We start from the raw sequence: 10,550 nt of genomic DNA, 5'->3' as shown, positions 1-10,550 counted from the left end.
GACAACAAGGTTTCATTACACCAGGTAGTCAAATAAAATTGTGATTCTTCATTTCTTCATTTAAATTATAATCCTTTTATTGTTGAATGAAATTATAATTATGATGATATAATTTCAGTGATCATGTTAAACTAATGTGTGAATCAAATTCATATTTTAAGTTTGACTATATATTTTGCGTGTGCAATAACTTTGTACATATGATTCATTCAATACTAATTATCAAATTAAATAATTAATTACTTTATCCATATGAAACTAAACACAATACTAGTTGTGTTAGGATCTTGTGGGTTCTTGTAATGTTAGTAGAGCAATTCTAATATTACAAATATTAAGTGACATCTATGAACACACCATTAATATTTAAGCTACAAAAGTCGTGATTCGTAATACTTTTCTCTTATTAACCTTTCATGTATTATATTATAACACAAGTTGGATCTTGTAGGTTACTAACTATTGCGGAAGACGGCTATCGAATAGAACAAAATCGCAATTGATAATTTGAGAAATAAAATGAAGATAAAAGAGACACAAATTTACGTGGAAAACCCCTGAATAATATAGGGTAAAAACCACGGGCAATGGTAGAAGAATTTTCACTATGAGAAAATAGGAATTACAACTTCTCTCGATCTACCAAGGAAAAACATGATAATTCTCTCTTGATAAAAAGGAGAAAATAACTCTCAAGAAACTCTCTAAATTCTCTCTAGTATTGGAAGAAAGCTAGAATGCTTTGGGATGGTTTTGAAGCTAAATGAGCTAAGGTATTTATAGTTGAAGGTTAAGGACTAATTTGTAAATACCCTAAATTACAATGACTAAAATTGCATTTCTACCATTGTTAATTTTCAACACAAAGCCACCATTTTTGACATTTTCCATTCGGTGGATTAATTAAATCCAACTTTCCATCGAAAGTTGGTTTAATTTTCAACAATCTCCCACTTGAAGATTTGATTGAAACAATCATATCTTCACACCATTTTCTACCTTGTACCATCATGTTGCTTACGTTTCACAGGCCACAAGAGGATCGACACCAAGTAATTTATCGGTATTGATCGCCTTCGTCGTGAAATCTGCTATGTTGTCTTTGGTATGGATCTTCTGCATATCTACCGTCTCTTCTTCCACCTTTTCACGAATGAAATGGTATTGAACTCGTATGTGTTTTGTCCTTGAATGAAATGCTAGATTCCTTGCTAGATACAAGGCGCTTTGACTGTCACAAAACAGAGAGACAAACTCTTGATTGTGCCCAAGCTCCTCCAATAGCATCTTCAACCAAATTGCTTCTTTACTGGCTTGTGTAGCTGCTATATATTCTGCCTCTATTGTGGATGTAGCCACAACTGACTGCAATTTTGAAACCCAGCTTACAGCTCCACCAACAACTTTGAACACATATCCTGTAGTAGATTTGCTTTTATCCAAATCCCCTGCATAGTCAGAATCGACATACCCATTTATAAGTAAGTTTGATCCTCCGTAACATAATGCAACATTTGAGGTCCCATTGATGTATCTTAGGATCCTCTTTACAATATTCCAATGCTCTTTGCCTGGATTCGCCATGTACCGACTAACCACTCCCACTGCTTGTGCAATGTCTGGTCTTGTGCATATCATAGCGAACATTAAACTTCCCACTGCTGATGCATACGGTACTCGAGACATCTCCATCCTCTCTTCTTCAATGCCAAGACTCATACTGGAGGATAATTTGAAGTTAATAGGAAGAGGGGTAGAAATTGGCTTACAATCTTGCATACTAAATCGTGACAAGATTTTCTTCAAGTAATTCTTTTGTGAAAGCCAAATCTTCCTATTACTTCTGTCTCTGTGAATTTGCATCCATGGAATCTTGTTTGCTGATCCCAAGTCCTTCATTTCAAATTCCCTAGCCAGTTGTGCCTTCAATTCTTCAATATGATCTTTGTTGGGTGCTGCAACCAACATGTCATCCACATACAACAACAATATAACAAAATCGTTATCACCAGACCTCTTGAAATAAGCACAAGGGTCTGCATTAAGTATGTTGTATCCAAGGCACATAATGAAGGAATCAAATCTCTTATACCAACACCTCGGCTTCTGCTTTAGACCGTACAGAGATTTGTTCAACCTGTAAACCAAGTTCTTCTTTTCGTATTCTTCAAAACCTTCAGGCTGGAGCATATAAATCTCTTCTTCAAGATTTCCATGAAGAAAAGTTGTTTTAACATCTAGCTGTTCCAGATGTAAATTCAATGTAGCACACATTGCCAAGACTACTCGAACTATTGTTAGTCAAACCACAGGAGAAAAAATTTCATTGAAATCAATACATTCTTTCTGATCATATCCTTTGACCACCAGTCTTGCACGATACCTCTCCACTTGATCGTCACCATTTTGCTTGATTTTGAAAACCCATTTGTTACCAATTGGCTTCCTTCCTTGTGGTAATGGCACAAGGTCCCATGTATTATTTTTATGAAGGGCTTCGATTTCTTCTTGCATCGCCATCATCCACAGTGAAGCATCTGAGTTGTTTATTGCCTCCTGATATGTTGATGGCTCACCGTCCTCTGTTAAAAGACAGTATGCAACATTTCCTTCTATAACATAATCTGAGTGCCAATTGGGACGTCTTATCACACGATCTGATTGACGAGTTGTTGGAGCTTCAGAACTCTCTGGTTCTTGTTCATCATGTGTTGGTTCTGCTTCAGAAGAATCTCCTTGTTCAAACTCCTTTTCCACATGTATCTGTGTAGTCTCTGACTTTTCAGCGCTGTCATCGTCTTCTTTTCTTTGTAGCTTATCTTCTACAAAGATAACATCCTTGCTAATGAACACTTTGCGGGTAGTGGGATCCCACAAGCGATACCCCTTTACTCCATCAGCATACCCCAAGAATTTGCATTTCCTGGATTTTGGATCCAGCTTTGAAATTTCTTGGGCGTTGCACATCATGTACACAATACTTCCAAATACATAGAGGTTTGAATAATCAACTAGTTTACCAGTCCACATCTCCATTGGTGTCTTCAGCTCTATTGCAGTTGATGGAGTTCGATTCACCAAATAACAGGCGGTATTGACTGCTTCTGCCCAGAATAATTTTTCTAGGATTGCGTTCCTCAACATTGCTCTTGTTCTTTCTAACAAGGTTCTGTTCATCCGCTCTGCCACTCCATTTTGTTGAGGAGTGTTCGCCACTGTGAACTGTCTTTTGATGCCTTCTTTCTTGCAAAAGTCATCAAATTCTTCGCTTGTGTATTCTCCTCCATTATCTGTTCTAAAACACTTGATCTTATTTCCAGAATCAAGTTCCACCCACGCTTTGAAGTTTTTGAAAGTTGAAAACACGTCTGACTTCTTTTTAATAGGGTGCACCCAACATCTCTTGGAGTAGTCATCAATAAATGAGACAAAGTATTTTGCTACACCTAGGGATGTTACTGGTGCTTGCCATACGTCAGAGTGGACCAATTCTAGAACACTTTTGCCTCTAGAATTTGATGTGTTGAATTTCAACCGGTGCTGCTTACTTGTTATACATTGCTCACACAAAGTAAGTGATATCTTTGTTAAGCCTGGAAGTAGCTTTTGCTCCACAAGGACTTTCATTCCTTGTTCTGACATGTGTCCAAGTTTCTTATGCCATAGCATTGCAGAATCTGAACTACATGAGGCAACAGAGGCTTCTGCTTCTAGCAATGTCTCTCCCTTCAGCATATACAAGTTTGCAGCTATCTTTTCACCTTTCAGCACTACAAGTGCTCCACGGAACACCTTCATGATTCCTTTCACGTGCCGCACATCTCGAACAACTTTAATTGTTCCATCATACATCTTTAATTTGATGGTTCCCACGCCAACGATCTCTAAGGCATGATCATTGCAACTATACACAGATCCTCCTGAGACAGGTTCATAATGATGGAACCATTCTCTTCTTGAGGTCATGTGATATGTTGCTCCCGAATCAATGAGCCATATATCTACAAATCGTTTTCTTCCTTCCACGGTGGTTGACGCTTCACAGCATAGAGCATCTCCATCATCTGAAGTGTTTGCGGTATTGCCTTGTGGATTGGAGTTTTTATTTAGACTCCAACAATCCTTCTTCAAGTGACCCTTTTTTCCACAGTTGTAACACTTTAAATTCTTCTTGCTTATCGACTTCGATCTACCATGTTTGTGACTGCTGCTTTGGCCACGTTCTTTTGATCTCCCTCTCATCGTTGTCATCGTTGTCAATGCTTCTTCTTGTTACAGATTTACTTGTCTATCTTCTTTGTTCTTGCGCCGATTTTTTTCTTGTAGAACAGCAGCTGCAACGTCATCGAAGACTAGACTGGTGACATTACTGTTTGTCAAGTTGATGAAGAGTTGATCATACGAATCCGGTAGACTTTGAAGTAGAAGTTCAGCACGTTCTTGTTCTCCTATTTTACAGCTTAAGGATTTAAGCTGAGAAAATAAAGTGTTCAGTGTATTTAAGTGCTCCGTCACTGAAGTATATTCTGGCATACGGAGAGTGTACAATTTTCTCTTAAGGAAAATTTTATTGTGCAGCGATGTGGCCTCGTACAGTTTGGTGAGATAATCCCGTATCTCTTTAACTGTCTTCTTCTCCTCGATACTTGACAATACTTCATCTGCTAATGCTAGATGAAAGTTTGCCATAGCATTTCTGTCCATTTTGATCTATTTGTTGTCGTCTGTGAAATCTACTGGCTTTTCGCTGATAGCTGCTAGACAACCGTCTTTCCTCAGGATGGCCTTCATCTTCAATTTCCACAATGAGAAATTTCTTCCATTGAACTTTTCAATATCAAATTTCGTTGCCATTGCTTCGTTTACGGATAGTTCCCACTATTTCACTATCGTGAATAGTTCTCTGCAACCTTCAAAGAATGGTATAACTTCTTACTTTCTTATGTTGGAGGATCCACCTTTTGGTGGCAACCACAAAGACAATAAGCAGATATTACACACTCTAATCTGGCTCTGATACCAATTGTTGCGGAAGACGGCTGTCGGATAGAGCAAAATCGCAATGATAATTTGAGAAAATAAAAATGAAGATAAAGAGACACAACATTTTCGTGGAAAACCCTAAATAATATAGGGTAAAAACCACGGGCAACGGTAGAAGAATTTTACTATAGAAAATAGGAATTACAACTTCTCTCGATCTACCAAGGAGAAAACAATGATAATTCTCTCTTGATAAAAAGGAGAAAATAACTCTCGAGAAACTCTCTAAATTCTCTCTAGTATTGGAAGAAAGCTAGAATGCTTTGGGATGGTTTTGAAGCTAAATGAGCTAGGGTATTTATAGTTAAAGCTTAAGGACTAATTTGTAAATACCCTAAATTACAATGACTAAAATTGCATTTCTACCATTGTTAATTTTCAACACAAAGCCACCATTTTTGACATTTGCCATTCAGTGGATTAATTAAATCCAACTTTCCACCGAAAGTTGGTTTAATTTTCAACACTAACATCATTGGTGACATCAATTTGGAGATAACATAAAATTTTAAAGGTAACATTTTAGACGTAGTGAGGTACTTTATCTTTCTCTACATTTAACCGTCTCTCGAGTCCATTTTTTATCTTGGTTAAAAATGTAGATTATAGTTGTAATAGTCGATCAAAACAATCAACAACGATTCCATCTTTTTAACAAAAATTTAATGAGTTATGATTTTTCTTAACCATTATAAAATGATTTTGACACATATTTTTTTTTTAAAAATTTATCTTCAAGCTCAAAAATAATTTCGATATATAGTGAGACTCTTGAGTTCGACTTGCTTAAACTTACACTAAAAATCACTAAATCAAATTCAAATTTTTTAAGTAAAATTTTAAATATGTTGATGCATTTAAACACGACAATGAAAAATATTGTTGATGCAAATACAAATATATGATTTTCCCTATCTATACAATACAACTAGAAGTATTCATGGTCGAGCTAAGTTTAGAACATGTTTATGCATGAGATTGACTCATATCATATTTATCTAAGCTCCAAATATAAGTCTAAAATTTTACTTAAATTTGCTTAAATTATAAATAGTTAATACATGCTTCTTTTAACTCGCGTATATTATTTTTAAAAATATTTTCGTTTTCAATTCAATATTTAATAAATTTATATACTTTTCCTTTTACTTTATTTAATGAAAAACTTAAATATTTTTAATATTTATATTAAACTACTTTATATTATAAATTTATTATTATGTGATATAAATTGTATGATATAAAAATATGATCCAATTTTTTTTATTCACCGATATTTGATATATTGATCAATTATTTTAGATCGAATTTTATAGACTTATATGGGGTGATTCTCTAATCCAATTTGTTCTATTCGTAAACACCAGAATTTAAACTCTTGACATTATTTAACAGATTCAATGCATCGTCCTGCTAGACCAATTGGTTATTAATAAAAGAAAAAAACACTGATCTTACTCTAATCTTCATGTTAGAGTTTAAATTTAATCTATATTTTAAATTAACCTAATTTTGGCTTGAATCCTATCTTTTGGATCTAATCTTTTTATTCAAAACCCTTATAAATTTAGAACAAACCTTAATATTTGAGACAGAATGACACATAGCACTTCTCTTGAACAAATCTAAAAATACAAGTATGGAACATAATTTCATATGAAACAAAGGAATAAGATCCATTCCAATAAACCGATCTAATCGTCAGTTGATTTAAGAAGCTGGAAATCAGCAATTTCATTTATTATAATTGGTTCATAACCACAGAATCCATGAAGCAGTATTTTACAGCCAAAAGCACAGACTTTAAGAATCAAAGCTCGTATTGTTGGCTCTGCAAGTAAAATAACTCTCAGAAAGAACATGTTATTGTCATAAAAAGAGAGATTTCGAAAAACAACCAATACTAATAGTCTTATTGCAAACAATTTTAAGATGGTCCCAACAGATCTTGCAAACAGTAATTCTCTAAAGACCCAAATCCATCAAGCAACCCGTCAAACAACCCATCTCCCAAACACCCTTCATCTTTCTTTTCCTCCATTGCCGCCGATCCTTGCAACTTCCGGTCGCCTTCCTCCACCGCCACAGCTGGCATATGGCCTTCGAACAAAGATAAGTGTCTAAAAAGCTTATCTTTCCTGCAAAAACTGTTGCCACAACTACACTTCCACTTCTTACTCTCTTCCCCGCCGCCCACACAATGCTTCAAACGACTTCTCAAATCAGACAAAACCGAAAACCTCTTTTTATGACAATTTTTGCATTCGTACGTTTTCGGGCAATGGCTTCTCTTGAAATGGTTCCTCACACAAATAACCGATTTCAACGGCCTAAACTTTTCGTGCATCTTGTTCCTATTACACCCACCGTACGGACACGAAAACCGAGTTTTATACTGATCCCCGTGAGCCCTCATATGCATCCGTAAATTGGCGTCACGTTTGAACCCTTTCCGGAAAATTTCGCAGAAATGTAAATGTCCCGACAGTAACTCCACCGCGTCTAACTCAATTATCTCGGACTCTCCTCCTTTGTAACTGTCAGAATCGGATTTCGGTTCTGGAGTCGGCTTCGGGTTTGGGGGATGGGTATTTTTGGCGCAAGAGAGGAGGGCAGCGCCGTTAACGATAATTTGGTGGATGGCGGAGGCGATTTCGGAGGACACGAGCTGCATTTGATCGTTGGAGATCAAAGTGTTGGTGCTGAGCGATAGAGCTAAGAAGGGCTGTAGGGGATTCATTCTCCTTTTCACCATTAAGAGGTTTAAAAGTGGGAGACGTGGACCGGGATAACTAATCGGAACTTGTTGCATGTAAGAGTGATCGATGCCGGTGGAATATTCCAGCGATATAGGAAAAGGTTCTCCGGAACAAGACATTTTTTCCTTCTGTGAAGTGAAGCTTGATCAGCTTAACTGCTTAAGAAGAAGATGAAAGAGCAACTAGAATTTTTCTTGTCATTATATTTATATGCGACTTCTGAGCGAACTGATCCTGAAACAATTTGAATACGTGTGCTATATTAACACGTCTGGATTTCAGATTGATGATGACCGTTTAATAGTGAGGTGGCGGCTTCGGGCTATCACTTAGATTTGTCTGGGAAGCAATTTATGAAAAAAATAATTATTTAAAAATAATTATTAGATTAGAACAAGAATATTTAAGAAACTGATTTATTTTTGGTCACATACGATAAACATACGTTCAACTGGTTACACTTTTGTAAAAAGTTTTCTTTATTAGACGTGTCTTAAGTCTACATGGATAAATATATTAAATTTCTTCATTTTAGTTGACTGAAGTGGGAAGACACGAATTCCAATTTATACCTCCCACTCAAAACAACAAAAATAATCTATTTAATTATTTTTTATATTTTCTAATTAATTTATATTATTTCAATTAGTTTGTATTATTTTTATTAGTAAAATTATTAATTAATTAATTTTTTTAATTTTATTTGAATTAACTTAACTTTTTAAATAATTTATATTTATAAAATTATATTTAAATAAATTAGTATTTAAATAATTGATAATAAATTATTTCATCTTAATAAGTATTTGCACTTTGCTTTGATAAATACTTAAAATAACTTTGTTATTTAAATAAATATATGACTTTTTATAGTAGAATTAAAATTGATATTTACAATAAAAAAGACCCACTCACTGACATATAACCTTTATATGAACATTGTTCTAAAAAAAACCTTTATATGAACCGATTTCACAGTAAGATCGACTTTAATTACACGACGGTTTTTTTGTATCAGACGATTTTCAACAGGATCATCAACATCAAAGACAGTTTGTTTAATATCATCATGTACTAGTGAGGTATGTTGATTCATTGATGCGTCCTAGTCATACGTTGATGGATGATGACATATAAAGAATAATGATTGTGTAGGCGTCTGATTAATAATCTCATCGCTGAATGGAATAATCGAAACTCGAGCAATGACATTGATAAATAAGAAGTTGATTATTGAAATTATTACGGTGAAGGAGCAATCCCACTCAATATCGACGTGCATGCAACATTTGTCAAGTTTGATAGTACAGTTGTACAAAACCTTGCATTGGACTTGATGAGACTAGAATATATTACATGAACGAGACTGATGATATTGATTGTGTAAGTTGTAGTGGTTTGGATAGTGTTAATGAGGACGAGTCAGAAGGGTTTTCTCTTCTTCTTTTTCTTCCTCGATTAATCAGGGGCAGTGGTACTGCGTCGGTAAATGATTTTCCCTTGGATTGACTAATTGCTCGGGCTCAGTCCATCTCTAACAATAGATACCCCTTATCGTAACTCATAAAGCACAACATATAATCTTCAAAAACAACAATATCATGTCTCTGATTAGTTGTTGATCAGGTACATGAGTATTTGTGAGTCTTAAATCGTTGATAATTTGTCGTGCTTTCGGGTCCAATTCATGTTTGATTTCCCTTGTCTATTGACAATGTGCATTTTCCAGTTCTATAGCTGGTCCGAGAACATATTGAACGTACTTAAATTCACGCAACACACGATCAACTAAATGTCACTCAATTAATGCATGAACAATGGACATAGTCGCATGTCATACGCTCAATATATCTAAAAAATTAGTAAGATACAAGTCATACATTCTTAATTACAGTATGACATCCACTCAAACTACAAAAGAAATTATTAGTATCCACAAACTAATATAAGAATTAGTAGTTATTACGATATTTGTATAAATTTCGTAAACATGTACATCTACTCCTATTGTTTGCTTGATTATTAATCGTATATATTCAAGCTCATCTGGAATATCTTGATATCTCAAATCAATAAAATATTTGTTGAATAGAGAAAAAATTATAACAATACGATTGAAATTATAATTTAAATAATAATCTATTTACTCGTAAAAGAATGAAATTACCTAAAGATGAGAGGGAATGAGATTGAGACGTCATTGTGTGAACGAAGAAAAGACAATCGATACCACATACATGACTATAGAAGCATCAAGCATCCATGCAATAGCGTTTTTACTAAGATTGAGACGTCATTATGTGAATGGAGAAAGGACATTCGATACTACACCCATGACTATAGAAGCATCATGCATATGCAATAACATTTTCAAGAAAGTTTTAGTATATGTCATGCCATCTTCCACCACTCATATCGATCAAAATATGACCATTAATAAGAAGACCTAACTACATTGCAATATCTTCAAGAGTGATTGTACACTCTTTACACGGAAGGATGAAAAGTGCGCATCTTTGATCTTCATCTCTCTATGAGTGTTGAAAACAGTATTAAGTTTAGCTTAAAATTCATTATCATCGAGATACATATAAAATATTAGTTTAGTCTAAATACTCAATAATGACATCGAGGAAAACTATCCTCACATAATGAATAAATGGATCGATGATACGATGATTCTCTTGTTAAATTAAAATAACTATATAAATTAACTATAAAAATATAATAAAAATAATAATTAACAAA

At 34.6% G+C, this 10,550-nt stretch overlaps 1 protein-coding gene across 1 annotated transcript; it reads right to left on the bottom strand.

Annotated features, from left to right (window-relative positions):
* Positions 1-6,944: 6,944 nt before the first annotated feature.
* Positions 6,945-7,948, bottom strand: LOC120141853 (protein SENSITIVE TO PROTON RHIZOTOXICITY 1-like). The gene has a single exon (XM_039156625.1). The coding sequence runs from the start codon at positions 7,919-7,921 to the stop codon at positions 6,971-6,973; it is 951 nt and encodes a 316-aa protein (XP_039012556.1). The 5' UTR covers positions 7,922-7,948; the 3' UTR covers positions 6,945-6,970.
* Positions 7,949-10,550: the final 2,602 nt, after the last annotated feature.

This window comes from Hibiscus syriacus, unplaced genomic scaffold, assembly GCF_006381635.1.
Source record: "Hibiscus syriacus cultivar Baekdansim isolate YM2019G1 unplaced genomic scaffold, ASM638163v2 tig00110814_pilon, whole genome shotgun sequence".
Taxonomy (NCBI): Eukaryota; Viridiplantae; Streptophyta; class Magnoliopsida; order Malvales; family Malvaceae; genus Hibiscus; species Hibiscus syriacus.
Note: the sequence above shows the minus strand (reverse complement) of the source record. Positions and strands in the feature narration are given on the sequence as shown.

Bases quoted from the DNA above. Each gene is read 5' to 3' on its own strand.
- LOC120141853 (XM_039156625.1), bottom strand. From the start codon at position 7,921: ATGTCTTGTTCCGGAGAACCTTTTCCTATATCGCTGGAATATTCCACC.